The sequence below is a fragment of the Sarcophilus harrisii genome, chromosome 5 (genome assembly GCF_902635505.1).
Source record: "Sarcophilus harrisii chromosome 5, mSarHar1.11, whole genome shotgun sequence".
Lineage (NCBI taxonomy): Eukaryota > Metazoa > Chordata > Mammalia > Dasyuromorphia > Dasyuridae > Sarcophilus > Sarcophilus harrisii.
Window position 1 is genome coordinate 254,088,613 of NC_045430.1, and position 17,051 is coordinate 254,105,663.

Sequence of the window (17,051 nt, forward strand, 5' to 3'; positions counted from 1 at the left end):
CCTCAGGATGAACTTCCATTATACTGAAGCATAAGCCTCAGCATCAGGAAGGCATACTGTAGATGGCTCTCCCTTTTTGATCTTTAAAGTATAGAACTCCTCATTCACCCCACCCCACCCCCCAGCCTATAAAGAAGTGAGCCATTGTACACCCAGAGAGAGGGATGTACAGTATGACAGAAACAAAAAAACTTCCATGAGTTAATGCTGAAAAACAATAAAAGTAAATAGTCCACAATTACACGGTATTTCTTTCCCAAACCTGTGAGGCAATTCCATTTTCACAGATAAGAAAACTGAAGCAGAGGTGAAACTACCCACAAATATCCTACAGAGCGAGTACATGGCAAGGCCTCTATACTATGGTCAACCCTAGCTTTTATTAAGTAATAATCTTACTTCCCAGGAAGATTACCCAAGTTCAGCCTTGCTAGGGCTGGCTGCTCTCAGGAGTCATATCTTCTTTAGGGTTGCGGGACCTCTTGGGGCTGGAGGCAATGCATCATTGGAGTGTGAATGTCTCCCAGGAGGGAGAAAGACATATAGAGAAGGAAGAAGGGATTCAGGCTCCAGACGCATCTGAGGTCAAGAGCCACCCAACCTTCCTTAGTCCAGGCCCGTAGGAGGAGAAGAAAGATCTCCTTACAGTGTTTCATGGCACCAAAAAAACCTGGACCAAAGCACCTTCTTCTCTACAATGTTTGTCCCACAAGTTACATGAGTGAATCTCTTATCAGCTATCACATTTATAAACTTTCTGAGAAGAGTAGATCTGGGAATTTCAACAGAAAGGCTAAGTGATATGAACCGTCTCATACAGTGAGTTAAGGAAAGAGACAGGATTGTGAGTCAGGCCTGGACCTCTAATTCAAACTTCCAGGCTTTGGATAACTCTGATTCAGTTCCACCCCCACCCCCCAAATATTAGCTTATTTCATACCTTATTCTACTAATCAGCTTCACACCTGACTAATCCATTAGTAGCCACCATATTCTTTTACATTGTCTTCTACATTTAGAAGTAACAATCTTTTCTGACACTTCTTCCAAGAAGGCTTTTGAAAATAGTATCTATTGGCTTCTTCCCTAAGGACAAATTAGGTATCAAAGTTTTAAATAGCATGCTGCTAAACCTAACTCTCACATTGTGATAGCTTTCTTTACAAGTGCTCTCACATTGTGATAGCTTTCTTTACAAGTGAGTGCCTACAAATTTGATCAAGTGGCCCCAGTAGCCAGAATATGATTAATATAAGAGGAATATTTTAAAACTTAAAATGATTATTTTTTCAAACACCTCACTGACCATACCTTGAAGTAATCATCTTGTGTGACAAGAGCGTTTCTCAGTCTTGTCTCTGGATTAAACAAACAGGACACCACTGTCTGTATGCTTCGGTCCACAGATTTCTGAAACACAAAGCTTGTTAGTAGTGTATACCAAAAGGTTATAAAAACATAGAGCTAGTTAGTAGTGTATAACAAAAGTCTATACACACACACACATACACACACTTTGTCTTTTATTTGATACTAAAAAAGCTCATAAAAGTTTAACTAAAAAAAGCACCATTCCTTCCATCCTAAGACTTCTTCTGACAATCAAAACTATCAAGAAATGTCACTAAGTTCTACTGTTAAGTTTTTTTCTCAAACTTTTTTTCTTAATAAGAGCAATAAAGACCAACTTCAATTTCTCCAGAAAATACTACCCTATAGAGCTCAATATTAGTGTCAGGTTCCAAAAACATTAAAAACAATAAAATTTCATAAGCAAGAGAGTTTAAAGAGTTTTGGCTGGCTTTTTTTGTTGTTGTTAAGGGTAACCATAAAATTAAATCAGTTTTATATATTGTATAGAATGACAAAGTGCATATTATAAAACGGTAAGTTAGCACTTGGCAAGATAAATACTAAATATTAGCCAGAGAAGAACAGAACTCAATCACAACCCTGAAGCAAAACTTTTAAGCTACCAACTTACTTTCTTTGGACAAATGATTGTGTGCTTAATAAATGTTTGCTAATTAAGACTGATTCTGGGAAAGGGGGGAGGAAGAAAAGAGAAAGGTGGTGCTCCAGACCTGTAATTTAGTTGGTTAAGTATTCCCAAGTCTGGAGCCAATTGTGATGTAATTTATCATCCTAAGAGAGATAATGGAGAGGTTAAGTGATTTGCCTATGTTTACAAGTGTCAAAGGCAGAACCTGAAGCCATGACTTCTGGACTCCAAAGTCAGATGTCCATAAATCCATAGTGTCTCTCAATACTAATGATCATTACAGATAAAAGGACAATCTAAGGCCTAAAAAAAGTAATTAAAAAAAGAAGTGGCTTACACATTCATATTGAAATTTGGGACTTCCAAACTCTCACATGTTAATGTATGTGATTAGAATTTATCACTATGGCCAGACATTTGAATAAAGTTACCAATTTCCCACAGGACTAGCACTGGCTTTTGATGACTTCTAGAATGTAAAGAGAGATGCCTATCATCTAGACTGAAATCACACCCTTGCCTTTTGCTGGCCATTCCCGGAGGACTGTGTGACCTCATGGACGGAGCACTCTGTCTGCAGGACTTCAGCTCCTGGGTCTACTTCACTGCAGTGATAATTCACAGCTGTATAAGCCTACATTTAAAATATAAAAATACCAGTCAGAGATGCTAAGAGATTTCAAACATCTTCTCTTCCAAAGTATGTGCTAATGCTATAATTTAGAAAGCAGGTTTCATAACCAGACCGAATCCTAATACATCTTTTATTCTGTTTCACAAAGTTTATTTTAAGCAAAAAATAAATAAATAAATAAATAGATTATCTTATATTGGGAAAAACAATGTTCTAGCTTAGAAAGCCAGCCTCAAGAACGATGTGTAAAAAATCCATCTAAATTTTTACCTAATCAGTTGATTAGGACCTGAAGCCAATATGTGCTCAATCATTATACATATAAGGAGTACTTCCATATGTGCACACATGCACATGCGAACCAGCCCTGCTATTTCATTGATATATAGCTAAGGTACACAAGTACCATTTCTACAATATACCTTCTTAATCTGGGCACTGAGGGGTCAATGATTTGCTCATGGTCAATGTAGCCAATGGAGGTCAGAAGCAATACTTGAAGCCATGTCCCTCCTGACTCCAAAGCCAGTTCTCTTAACAATTAACTCCATGTTGTAAATGTACTCCAGAGATGATGACTTTTAATTACATGAGGCACACAGTATCTGACCTTTCTAAATCATAATTTCTCTAAATGCAAAATCTACTTGTGCTTTTAAACAGAAATTTTATTGACGTTTTCCTACTATTTTTCTTTTCCTTGGAGCAAAAAATAGGAACAAAAATCTTAATTTTGAACCTTCTGTTTAGATTGTAAACTCAATAAGTAATCCTAAACAATTTCTGTGTGTAAGACACTAGATGCTATTTGGGAATACAAAAAAATCTGGTGACAATTTTCACCATACACTGGCTTACAGATCTAGTTACAATGAAATTAATGAAAAGTATTATCTTTATGATAGAACTAAATAATGTTCTATAAAACATTAAAAAAGATTAGGAAGTTTATATTTTGTCAATTCCTCTTACCGGAGGTATAACATAACTCCTTTGTTCCCCAGCAGGCCACTGTGGAGGTACCTTAAAGCAAAACAGACATTGATTTTGCAAACATTTCTTAAATTATCAAAAAAACTTTAAATGGCGAGTTATTGCATGTATTAATCTTAAAGGAGAATAAAAGTGTATACACTTGTGTTTGTTAAATCTGCCCTAATTTCTTGCTACTTTTTTAGAGTAAATTTTCTTTTTTTTTCTTTTTTATTTATTTATTTATTTATTTATTTATTTAATAGCCTTTTATTTACAGGTTATATGCATGGGTAACTTTACAGCATTAACAATTGCCAAACCTTAGAGTAAATTTTCAAGGAGACATGGGCATGGCATAGTTTTCTGAATTTCTCTCTTTAGAGATGGTAAAATATCTTATAAATATTTGAAGATCAGAGAGCTAAATCTTGGCTGAACTTCAGTGTGACATAGGAATTGGGTAAATAATTTTATTTTTATCTCTTTCTCATGAAAAAACAAAATAGTAACAAGAATTTTTGTGCTTTTTTTTGTGTTACATGACAGAGAAGAACTCAACATATTTTTCAAATGTATACAGAAATGTGGAAGGCAGCCATATTTCATTAAAAAAGCATTCCTCAACTTTCAACTATTAAAATACCCAATTATACTCCTGCCATTGGCATACTTCCCTCACTAAAAGAACAAATTATTTGTTTAAAAAAAAAAAAAGTATCAAGCGAAATACCCCAACATCAAAATAATATAGTTGTACTTTTTAAAAAGTTACCTGATAGTTATATATAGGTAGTTGATATCCAGTGATGAGTTGGACTGGTGAATTGGGGTAAGGAGGATATGCCTGAAAATGAAATATAATTAGTGTTTTTCTATGACAAGTTAAATTTTTTAAAAGTTATTTTTGGAAGAAAAAACATTTTTAAACTGAAGAAACTTATAAATTCAAAAAACCTAGGTAAGTTCAAATAAATTTTACATAATATATGCAAAAAATTACAACTCAGTAAATCTGATTTTATACAGAGGAAGAATGGTTTCTGATGGATGGCTTCATTATCAAATGTTAGACATTTTCCAGGGAAAAAAGAAAATAAGCTTGTGAGTGAAGTCGCTGACTTTGAATACAAAAGCAAAATTTCAGACATCTGACAAATACTTTTAGTCCTTTCTAAATAGTGGATAGCAAGAGATTAAACTTCAAGTCAGTATCATGCCCATCCTGCATCTTTCTGATGATATCCTTTTACTGCACTTTTCTCACTTAATTCTTGCAACTTTTTCAACCCCACATCAAGTCTCTCTACTGCTCCTGAATGAGCAACAACTAAAATTCTTCAAAGACTAAACTGTTGCTCAACACAGCCATTAAAAATCCATTATTTAAAAAAAGACCAGTCTCTGTTTCAAGGAAAGGTGTTATGAGAGTTTACTCCTCCTGCTCATTTTGAGCTGATATCACTAATCTATCTGCTTTATCTGTTCAAGAAGAAGTACTGATGGACCAATGAGTTTATGGATTGTTCATCCAAACAAATCTCATAGTACAGGAAGTAAGAATTTTTTATTCACTAGTTAAGACTGAACTTGAATAAGTTATAGAACTTATTCAAGTAAACTTTCAGAACTTGAAACAGACAACACAAAACACAAGAAAGAAAACATCCATAGCCCCATCTCTACAGTCCCTCTTCTATTTGGATTCTACACAAGGCATTCTCAAGTACTATAGTCAAGTATGTCATTTGATGCTAACAAATAGGTCAAACAAAAATCATCATTATTATTATAGGTTTGAACAATCTTCTATTTTATTCTGATGTATGTACTGAAGATGCTTTTTAAAAGAAAAGCAGAGTGTTCTACTCTACAAGATCAGATGTTTCCTCAGTAAACAATCATGTCTGGTGGAATCTTTTGTTTTCTATACTTTTCATTCAAATGTGACTTTTAAAATTTGAAGTTTGTTATGTAATGTCACTTATGAAAAACTGCTTGTTCCTTATTGTTTTCATCAAGAATGTTCTAAAAGTGCACATCGATTTTTCTAATAAGAATTTTGTAGAGATGAAATATGCATTTGGGTTGGTAGTAATTCTGTTACTTAAAAATAAAGTTATTAAGGATCTAAGATGTTTTCCCCCAAGCCTTTGGTAATTTCCCTCCTTCTAAATATGCTTCAATACATTTAAAAATTGTGGCTTCAAATTTCTCTGTGCATACTGCTTATTCCTCCTCTCCTCCCAATCTGTTTTCTTTCATGCTATTTCTATTTCTTAATGCAATACACAACCAGACCAGAGTTAAAAGTCTAAGACATGATTATAGATCTTTTGCATTTTTATGTGTTTTGTTCTCCCCATTCCACTCTCATTTGTCCTTGGATGATGACTTTGCTTGTCTTTTGACAAGCTTCCCACAAACTTAGTATTGTGTAGTATCTTTCACCATCCTCTCTCCACATAAAATCTAACAAACTAGCCTTTTACTTTCATCTCTGCTCTACAAGTATTTGCTGCCAGAAACCACTATTCTACAATGATGAAGCATCCTCAGGGTATGTTAATTATCTATCCTTTCATCTATTCCCCATTTTCTAGCATTGGTAGCTTCTTTCAACAAATCAGGATCAAACTCATTTGGATACAAAAATTATCCTTTCATTCCTCCTTTGACATGAATGTTAATGTGGTCAATGGTCTGACATTATACATATAAATTAGGACCTAACTGCCATGTTGGTAACCATTCATCTCTTCTCTGTCCAATACTACTACATCCTGACAGTAGTCAGGATGGATTGTTATAACAGCAAGAGGCTAAAATCCGTTCCATTCCACCCTCATTTCTTATTCCCGAAAGATGTTTTACAATATATTTTTGGTTATCTTTGTACTGACATCATTGAGCTGTTAAAGTGTATTGATTTAATTGGAAGAGTCTTACCAAAGTGATCCTAAAACTGGTACTACTTTAGTCTCTACAATATTTGGCATCTCTTAGAATGATGTTTTCTTCTTACCCTTTGGATACACAATAAAGTCAATGCTGCCACTCCCTTTATTTGCTTTATGGCTTAATTAATATGAAGTATGTTATATTTGATTATAATTCAATTATTCTATTAAACATCCACCCTTCCACTTAACAAGAGTCACTCATTTAGAAGCTAAACAACTAAGAATGTGTGTAGATAACCTAAAAGCTGTATGGTTTTTAGCATCCACATCAAACCCCTTACCAACATTGTTGTCATTGCTGCAGAAGACTAGATTGTACCATTTGTCATTAAGTGGACAACTACTCAAAGAGAGGAGCCTCTCTGTTGCCAAGTGTGATTTTAAGCTGTTCTAGCACAATAGAACTCACCAGTGCTCCTAACTCCACTGACAATGCCTTCATGAACTCGAGTCCCAAGAAGGCATCAAATTAATATTTTATGGAGATTGCGGTAAATAGCGTGATGATTATTTTTTTATTATAGGCACCCCTCCCTCAAAATGCCAAAGACAAGTTTTTTTTTTTAAAGCCATTTAAGGTAAAGGAAAGCAACAAGCAAAGAATGGGCTTGCTTGAATGTTATAGTAATGCTGAGAGAACAGAAGAGCTGTTCAACTCTAATTCTGCTTCCATCTTCTTTAATGAGAATGGTCTTTATACTGGCACACTTTGGACATACAATGGAGCAAAGGCAACTGAAGGTCCTGATAGACAAGAGCTTACTCTTATACTTTTCATATGTCTTCAAGCTTTGAGATCCAGATGAGATAACAATCCAGAGTACAGAAAGAACTCATAAAAGTGATCACTAGAAATAATCTTTGGAAAAAATGTCAAAAAAGTAAAAGCCCCAGAAGTAACAAAAACTTTATTCCAATTAAAAAACAAAAGAGCCATGCCTAAATTTAATTCCCAATTAAATTCTAGAATGAGCTACTAAATTAATACCTATAAACATTTAGAAAGGAAGACTGATCTACTAAAAACCAATCAAGGTCAAACTAACCTCATTTCTTTCTTTAAAGAATTCAGTAAGAGAATGGATCAGAAAAACACTACCTTACACAACAACCTATGTCTTAACTTGCACAAAACTTTTGACAAGCCTCTCTAATTTCCTAAACTAGTGAAGTGTGGATTAGATGAAAGTACTGAGGAGATTCACTTCTGAAAGAAACATTTTATTCGGTCCTACGCCTTTTAACATTTTTAATCAACAACATGATTGAAGATATAAAAGATATATCAAGTCTGAAAATGTTACAAGCTTGAAGAAAGAACTGCTAACATGGTAGATGAAAGAAACAAAAATTCAGTAAGACTTCAGCAAGTTACTAGAAAGTAGGGCAAAAACAAGATGACTTAAAATATTAAATGCAGGATTTTACACTTAATTCCATTAGATTGCAACTATATGGATATGGAACAGTAGAGATTCTTGTTTTGGCAGCAATAAAGCTGAGAAGGATTTGAGTCATTTTGCTAAATTTTGCTATTTTGTAAATATGTAAAACTAATTATGAGAATCAGAGGTCCAATGTGATAGCTAAAAACAAAACTAATGAGTACTGAGGTTTTAATAATATAAGCAGTGTATTCTGAGAAAAAGGAAGCGATAATTGTCACTGTGGTCTGAATATTCAGAATCTATATGAAGTAGAGTTAAACTCTGAGAACTACATATTTACTGGTGACATTGCAAATATAGAGATGGCCAATGAACAAAGGATTTGGAAATGTTTCACTTTTAGACAAGAGCACAGGGAGACACAATCGTTATTTTAAAATATTTAATGCACTGTTATGTCAAAATAGCAAAAAGAAATTCAATGGGGAGTTGCTACAGGGAAACAGATTTCAGCTCAGTATAGGGAAGAACTTTTTAATAATTAGGGGTCTCAAAAAATGGAATAGATCACTCGTGGGGCAGTGAATTCCACATCACTGGAAATGCTCAAGCAGAAGCTAAATAGCTTTTTATCAGGGTTATTACATTTTAAATTAAGGATAAGTAAGCTCAATGATCCCTAAGAGTCCCAGATTTTGAGTTCACAATTTTGGATTATAGCAAAACATGAAGAAACTTGAAAATTAAGAGTTCAGATAACTTTTACCTGGACATACTGAGTGATGGGATTCATCATAGCTGGAGGCTGCATATATGTCTCTGTATTTGGATTACTCCAGACACTATGAAACTGTGGTGCTGGTGGAGGGTTAAAAACCAAAGGACGTGGCTGCACGTGATAGGCGCCTTTAAATAGAAAAAAATGCAAAACAATAATTCCAACATCTGAAAAAATTGTTGTTTTAACAACCAAAAATGTCTTTTATGTTATATACTCACATAAATTTTGTTTCCTGATTGCCGGTCCCAGTTTCAACTTTTTACCATGGAAATTTATCTGTGACTGGGGAGGAAAAAAGTAGTTTATACTAGTGTCTGTCCTTAAAGATGACCATCACAGTTTACTGTAGGGAGCTGTGGAAAACTTGAATAAACTACCCAATAGTAACTAATGCTTCCTAAACTGACAAATGTGGGAGGGGTCAGCTATATTAAGCTCTGCCATTAGACAATTCTTTTATTTCATTCAGTCTTTTTCTTTTCCAAACAAAATATACCTACAAACGACAATTCTTTCTACCCTGGATCCACCTTCTCCTCTCCCCAACTCTGACACTGAAGAACCTACTACAGAGAAATATTTAAGAATTCTGTCAAGTAAATAAAAAGGTTTTAAGTTTCAAAACTATAGAATGGGAAGAAACTATTTCTGTGTTTATAAGTGTTTGTAAATACTTCAAAGGAATCAAAATACCATTACCACCAAAAGTCAAAATAAATTTTTTAAAAAAAAGATCACTTACTTCTACTATTTTCTGCACATCCACATCATTATAAAACGAAACAAATCCATAGCTAGAAAGGCAGATTAAAGATGATTAATAGGATATGTTATCACCAATAAGCAATTATAATTTTGGGAACTTTCTCCCTCAGGTTTTATGAAGTCTTATCAAGTAGGAATTTAACTTTTGAGAAGAATTCTTAATTCTTGAGACATCATCCCTATTAAATACATATTGGTCTTTCTATTACACTTATTTCTCTATTCATAGTTAATAGTCCATAACTTATACAAGTTAGATACCGAGGAAAAATCTGTGGATAGATTAGACTATAACCTTAATTTCTTAGTGCCCTCCAAAAGTCTAAGGCTCAAGGGTTACTTCCTAGGAGGCCTTTCCTAAATTTCCCCAGGTTTGTACCCAATGATAGTATTTATTTACTTATCTGAGTATGTCTTATGTTCTAAACCTTCCCCCCCACCCCCCCACCCCCTTTAGAATTGAAGCTTACTTGCTTATTAGGGAGGCTCTTTATTAAAACCCAACTTCTACCTTGCCTCTCATGACACCAATCCTCATCCTCTCCCACATTCTCTAGTAGCTTGAAACCAGGAATGTACAAATGAATAGAATATTGGGAAATGTTAACATTTTTTAAACTTTACAACAAGCAGAAGAACTTTCTAACAACTGACTAGTTATACCTATGTCACATTAAAATGTTTTAAGACCTGCTTTTAGGTCAAAATGCCTGCCTTCCAATAAGGTTTGATATAATTTTTTTTAAAAAGTCTCTTTGGAAAGAATGTAAGATGACTTAATCTTAAAGCAAATTCTGCTTTACAATGAATTGCATTAAAAGTTCCAATAAACTTAAGTCAATTACATCAATTCCCTTACTAATCAATAACAAAATAAACTGCTAAAACACAATTTAAAAAAAAAAACAAAGCTAAAATTTTATAGTCCCCTTTTAAATTAGTGAACTGATTTTTCTACTTAGGAGAGTGTGCTGGTAACATTTTTGAAAAGTCATTCAGTTTTTAACCTTTTTTGTATCATGGACGACTTCCCCCTTGGTAATCTAGTGAAGTCTAAGGATCTCTTCTAGGAATGTTTGTTTTAAAATGCAGATAAATAAGATATATAAGATTACAAAAGAGATTATATTGCAACATCATCAACAATTTTTTCTGCAAATTCAAAGAACCCCCTGATCTTGATGGAAGGATACAAACTACCATACCTGAATTTTGACAAGGCATTTGGAAATGTCTTTCATGATCATCTTTATGGATAAGATAAAAAAAAATAAAGTTTGATTGACAGTACATTTAGGTGGACTGGAAGCTGGCTGAATGATCAGTCCTAGATCTAAAGCAATCCCCCTTCATTATAGATGAGAAAACCAATGCCCAGAGAAGTTAAGTGGCTTGGCTACTGTCATCATTGTCATGCACATAGTACAAGTAAGCAGAACAGAAGCTGGGATATTTCACACATATAAACCTGAGGGGAAAAAAAAGATTTACCAGCCTATGTTTAGGCACCCCAAACTCTGTTCTTTAGCCATTCAATCTTAGTTAACACTCAAAAACTACTCTGGTTAGGTTACAATTATTTCTTCCTAAAAATCTTCCACATAAAAGTACTTTTTCTAGTAGAGGGATGAAGAAGAAAGGGCAAGAGTCGCTGTTCGAAGCCTCCTCTACTTCTCACTGAGAAGTCTAAGTCAAAAGAAGTTTCTGCCACTTGATCTGTAAGAGGCTAAAGAATGTGTTAGGATATGGCAAGATAAGAAACAGATTCCGTAATTCCATCAGGAGTGATACATTTAAGAACCTGACTTAATCATGTAACTTACTAAAAGAAATTCAAGTACAATTTGTTTGGAAAATTCCCCTCACGTGGCAAATATTTTGAAATAATGCTAAAAAAAAATAGGTAAAAAGGGATATGCTTTAAAACATTATAAGCTATTTTAGATTTGTATTTTGTAAATCTTTACAGCTTTCCTATAAAAATCTATCTAAAGTGCGAAACCATGAAAATTTTAAGTGGCTGTCATTTGAAAAAAATTAATGATAATCTTTACATATAAGATAAAGAAACATATTTCAACTGATAGTACAATTATGTGATATAAAATTATGTGAATGATCAATCCCCAAAATGTGGTGGTTAATACATTGTTATCAACCTGGAAAGGGTATGGGCAAAAATCTATACAAGGGCAGATCATCAAGATTTTTATATAAACCAAGTGAAAAAAAGTTATCTAATCAAAAGTTTTCTAATGAAGTGTCAATTACATAAAATCTACATTTGAAATAATCTGTGATGTAAATAATTCTTTGACCTTTCATAATTTTTGGTCACAAGTACAGAACTGAAAAATTCAGTTCTTAAAACATTATGAAAGAATTGCATATTTTGAAAGGGATACTTTTCATACCAGTTGCCTTTTAAAAGAGACACCTTCAAATGGAACCATCAAGAGCATCTTAAGTGAAAGAAACAAAATGACAGACATGGAAGAATGTAAATTCAAATCATTCTGTCAATTTCCCAAATATAAGGCAAGTTACACAAATAGTTTACTTGAGAATTTGGAAAGTGTTATTAATCTATTCAAATGTATTTTCTCAACAAAACAGGCTAGTGGAAAATCTTTTAAAAAAGGGTTGGAAAGGGTCCTTACTACATACCTGTATCAAGTCACAAAGTATTTCAAGATTTTTTTGGTTTGTTTTCCTCAAATGTCAACTGTTTTTGTCCTAAAGTCACGTAAAGGGTTATGGAAAAATTGATGCATTGTGGCACACAGGAAGAAAACACAACCAATTACTAATTAAAGGGATAATATACCATCTACATTTGGCATAGCAGAGATTTGTGGCTAGATTATCAAGAAACTAATCATAGTTTTACTACAGGTATAACACTGGCAAGGACCAGGTGTCTTTGTATTCAAGTACATTCTTTAAAAAAAGCAACAAAGCAATGAGCAATGTACTAGTCAAATTTTGTTGATACAGCTATAAGGCATCAATTTTAAGATTTGTTTCTCTAATGATTCCACTAAACATCCAGATTACTTTCACTGAACACATATTAAACTTGTTTTACTTACCCATTGACACAGCTATAAAAGTACCAATTTTAAAGATTTGCTTCTCTAATGATTTCAGTAACATCCACATACTTTTACTCAATCAATATGAAACACATCTTACTTACCCTTTGGACACACCAGTTCGATCAGTGATTATCTTCACTTCTTTCACCGAACCATATCTAGCAAAGAAGCTTCTAATTTCTGTTTCATCCATCTATGAAAAAGAATTTACCTTCAAAAATAAAAATTCTGCATCCTAAACTCCCAATTCAATTATTAAAAAAACACAATTCTTTCCCTCATTAAACCCAAACTGCACAAAGCCTTGTCTCAAAGGGTTTCTAATTCACTTAGTCAAATGGAGACCCAAATCCAGGTTTACAGAAGGTTTATATAAGTTTATACAAGAAATAAACCCCACAAAGCTCATATCCTATTGATTGCTAAGAATCTTGAATACCATACCCTAACATCAATTCCACCAACAAAGACTGTATTTGGCATGATTTTGCCTTCTGGTAAAACATATCCTTGGCTGGCTGTGGCTGATGATGATTGGGTGCTGGCTTCTCTTGAGATGGTTGAGTTTGGGGTCTCAGGATTTGCAGCAGACTGTTATTTTAAAAAGAGAAAAGAAAACACACATATAATAACCAACCACAGAGGAAAAAGTTATTCAAAATAAAATTAAAATTCTAACTTACATTCAAAAACCCAAATGTTTTAATGTAAATAGCTTCCATTTCTAAGTGATCTAATCACAAGACTATCTTGGTTAAACAAATTTGTTTAGGCCCAGGTACTAAAAGGAATCATCCCATGGGCAAATATGAATTTTAATAAATAATATAAAAATGATCCACAGCGGGACTAAGATATTCTTCCAGGCTGCTGTTGCTCACTGCCATCCCATATGTATAAATGATAGTATTTTTTTAAAATATGAAAACTTTGAGAACTGGTAAAAAAAAATTCAGAAAGACTAATTTAAAAAAAAATTATGTGTAACGCAAAATGAGGTTATTATTTAAAAAAGACTTTCTGTTCTATTTCAGTTAACAAGATTTTTGTTTCAATAAGGCCATAAAATTGACATGCCAAGTCCTAAAAGAAATCAAGCTGTGGCTAAAGGAAACCAAGCATCAGGGCCTAAAAGCCTCTACTTCCTATTTACCAGAATTACCATGGTACTTGAAAATATAACTCTTCCCTTTGTGTGCTAGTATGTTTTGGTACTGGATGGCAGAATCATTATTACCTCATACAGGCCCTGGCTTGTGCAATGTAGGGGGAGCTTATGATCCTCTTCCCTATAGTGATATGCCAACTGTCTTTGAAAAGCACTTTCTTCTTCCTACAAAAGCTACAAATCAGTTCTACCAACATTACTTAATTTTCTTCCTTTTCTTTAATGAGGTTGATGGACAGAAGAAATATTACTTCTGTTTTCCAAAAGGGGAAAGAAAATGAGGTTAACAGGGAAAAAAAATCCCAAACCCAACATAAAAAGCCCAATGTAATGGCAGAGAGAAGACTCACATATTCAAAGTATTCTTCCCACGCTGTACCATAAGGATCATTGTTCGGGCATGGAATTTAACTTTTTAAATGAATTGTTATTTATAATTCTTCTCACATAGTTGTTTCTAAAAAAGTGTCACAAGTAATTACAAGGCCAATAATTCAAAGGTCACAGCACGAGTTTCCCAATTTGTCTTTCTGGAAGATACATGACTTCTATTCAGCTTGACTTCCAAAAAAAGGTTAAATACATCCCGACAATTAGCGCGCATCTCGGACTACAAGTCACTTAAACGACTAGAGACGGCGCTCCCAAGCCCGGGCTATTTGGGAACAAATGGGCATTAAGCCATTTCTGAAGCAGCAGGGACTAGGACCCGACGTAGCCAGTCCCGGGACTCCCAGCAGAAAGACGCCTCGGGCTTTTGCTGAGCCCAGGGGACTAAGCTGGGTCCAGGGTCCGCAGAACGCGCCCCCACCCCCGAACCCTGACGTCAGCTCTCCCAACGGGAAGCTTACTTAGGGGGAGCCTGTTTAAAGGACCGTGACCCCTTCCCTCCGCCTGGGGCTGCCCCTCAGAGCGGAGGCTTCTCTTTGCGAAGTCCAGCCTCGGCCTCAGGAAAAGGGGCTCCTTCCTTCCCTTCCTCATTCATTCCTCTCCCGGTCCCTAGGCCCGCCCCCCAGGGGAGAGAGGAGGGGCCCCGCCCATCCGGGAAAGGGCCTTGGGTAGCGGATACGGAGGCTCCCCCTCCCCGGGGCGGAAGGCAGGCCTTTCTGCCGCGCTGCCCGGCGGGGCTGCCAGGACTCCAGGAACGGGGGTCTCGCTCCGAACAAGCCAGCGCCCCGCATACAGTAAGCGCTAAGTAAAGGCGCCGCCTTCCCCAGGGAACTCGCCGCGGGCCGCTTCCCACCGGCAGGTGGCGCCCCAAGCTAACACAGCGGCCCGGCCGAGGCGGCGCGCACGCGCGCAAACGCACGCGTGCACGCCGAAGGCGCGCCCTCGCGGGCCTGGGCTCCTCAGAGGCCGCGGCCCCGCCCGAGGCCATGTGGTGGGGCGGGGCTCGGTTAAAGGCGGGAGCGGGCGCCGCGGCCACGAGGACGGGGGCGGGGGCAGACCCGGACTTTGGGGAAAACCGCCTTTGGCCCCCTCCTTTCCAAACACCGCCCCCGCCCCCAGGAAACGCATAAAACACAATGGGGTGAGGAGGGTCACGGGGGCTCTGCCCTCACTGACCCCGGGGGAGGGGAGGCTTCCCGCTGCTTCAAAGTGGGGACAATTAATTATTAGGTCACAAAATCACCGAGTCAAGAGGGGGCCAATTTGCTTTGGAAAAAGGCCTCCCCAATATTTCAGTCGTAAACCCCGGGCTCCCCGGAACAATAAAGTCTAAGGACCACCCCTAACGGAGGATTCTTTTGGGGGGAAGCTTCAAGGTCGGGGTTCTCCAACCCAAGTTCAAACGCTCTCGGGCCTCCGAGTCTTCCCCCCCACCCCCCGTTTTCTTTCCCTCAAGGGTGGGGGAGGGGAGGTCAGCACCGATGGGGGCGGGGAAGCGGCCCGGGCCCGAACAGGCCTCGGCGGCCGCAGCAGGCCGCGGCCTCGTCCAGACGACGGGCCCGCGCTCTCTTCCCCTCAGCGGCCCGAGCCGTCGAAGGCCCCGGGCGCCGCCTCACTCACCATGATCTCGGCCGGCGACGGCAGCGGCGGCTCCTCCCGCGACGATTAAAGCCCCCGACGGCGGGGTCGGTGTCGACCGAGGCCCGGCGAGATTAAAGCCCAGCCCGGTCCGGTCCGGCCCGGCCCGCAGCGCCCCTGCCTCGCGCACCCTCCCCTGCCTGCCCTCCGAGAACCCGACGAGGACCCACTGGGCGGCTTGGCCGGGCTGGCCCTGGGCCGCCCTGCCCCACGCTGCCCCCTAGCTGCGCTGCTCCTCGCTGCACCCGGCCCGGCCCGCGCCGCTCCGCCGCCTCCCTCCGCGCCCGCCCGCTGCGGCTCCGCCAGCACAGGCCGCCCCCGCGCACTGCACAGGGCGCTGCGCCGCCGCGGGCTTTAGCCGGCGCTCGGGTCCCACCGCCTTTCCGGCCCGGGGGGCGCGAGCAAGGGGCGCCGCGGAACAAAGGTTCCTCCGCCCTGCGGCCCGGCCCGGCCTGGGCGCTGCGGGAGCAGCCTGCGGGAACGTGGGGCCCGGCGGGACGCGGCGGGCGGACACAGAGCGGAAGCGGGGGGGGGGGGGGGGGGGGGGGGGGGACCGGGGCCCGAGCGCCCTTTGGCCTTAGAGTCTAAGCCCCTCGAGGACAGCTGGCCGCCCTTGAACACCGAGCGCGGAGGAAGACGCCGGCGCGGTGGCGGGGCAGAGCGGTCCTCCCCCGAGGAGCCCCTGCGGGCCCTGCAGCGTGTGAGCCCGCGAGGACCGAGACTTTACCTTGGCGTCCGTCCCTCTCCCCTTCCGGAGCCTCCAGTCCGGCCGCGGCCACCGGGGCTGGCCGATCCACAGAGGCGGCGTCTGCAGCCCGGGCATGAGAGCTGGAGAACTGCGGTGGGAGACCCGGGCACAGGGGCAAATGGGAATCTGGGGGAGGGAGGCCGAATCCAGCCTGGGGGCGGGCGAAACCGAGAGGGAAAAAGGCCGGGCCCCGGAAGGCGCCGCCCCGGGGCCCGCCGGGCGGGGGGCTGGCGGGTGCTCGCATCCCCGGGGCAGAGACTGACCAGGGGTGAAAGTGGTGAAGCGCGCCGAGGCCTGATGCGGATGCTTGGGGACTGGCCTGAGCGAAGGGGCGCTCCCCCCGCTGGGCCCGGGGCCGGGGGGGAGAACCGGGGGACGGCCGGAGCCGGGCCCCGGCCCGGAGGAGGGCGCGCCCGGGCACCCAGGGAGGCCGCCCCCCAGCCGGGCAGCGGCCTCCCTTCCTTCGGTCGGTCCGACGCCCCCACCGCGGTGACCGAGGCCGGA

At 39.7% G+C, this 17,051-nt stretch overlaps 1 protein-coding gene across 12 annotated transcripts in view; it reads right to left on the reverse strand.

Annotated features, from left to right (window-relative positions):
* DAZL (deleted in azoospermia like) overlaps positions 1 to 16,648 on the reverse strand; it is a 32,106-nt gene extending 15,458 nt beyond the window's left edge. For 3 of the 12 annotated variants that reach the window (XM_031940307.1, XM_031940308.1, XM_031940311.1), the window contains exons 1-10: positions 16,527 to 16,648; positions 13,048 to 13,194; positions 12,705 to 12,796; positions 9,483 to 9,534; positions 8,959 to 9,022; positions 8,726 to 8,865; positions 4,384 to 4,455; positions 3,609 to 3,659; positions 2,517 to 2,636; positions 1,312 to 1,410 (exon numbers count right to left, since the gene is read on the reverse strand). In XM_031940307.1, the coding sequence (XP_031796167.1) occupies positions 1,312 to 1,410; positions 2,517 to 2,636; positions 3,609 to 3,659; positions 4,384 to 4,455; positions 8,726 to 8,865; positions 8,959 to 9,022; positions 9,483 to 9,534; positions 12,705 to 12,796; positions 13,048 to 13,194; positions 16,527 to 16,622 (933 nt within the window). In that variant the 5' untranslated portion in view covers positions 16,623 to 16,648. Of the gene's footprint in view, positions 1 to 939; positions 1,087 to 1,311; positions 1,411 to 2,516; positions 2,637 to 3,608; positions 3,660 to 4,383; positions 4,456 to 8,725; positions 8,866 to 8,958; positions 9,023 to 9,482; positions 9,535 to 12,704; positions 12,797 to 13,047; positions 13,195 to 13,286; positions 13,767 to 14,121; positions 14,229 to 14,622; positions 15,098 to 15,781; positions 16,017 to 16,526 lie in introns of those variants that run through there. The other 9 variants (XR_004229823.1, XR_004229822.1, XM_031940309.1 and 6 more) reach the window with 7 other exon arrangements.
* Positions 16,649 to 17,051: the final 403 nt, after the last annotated feature.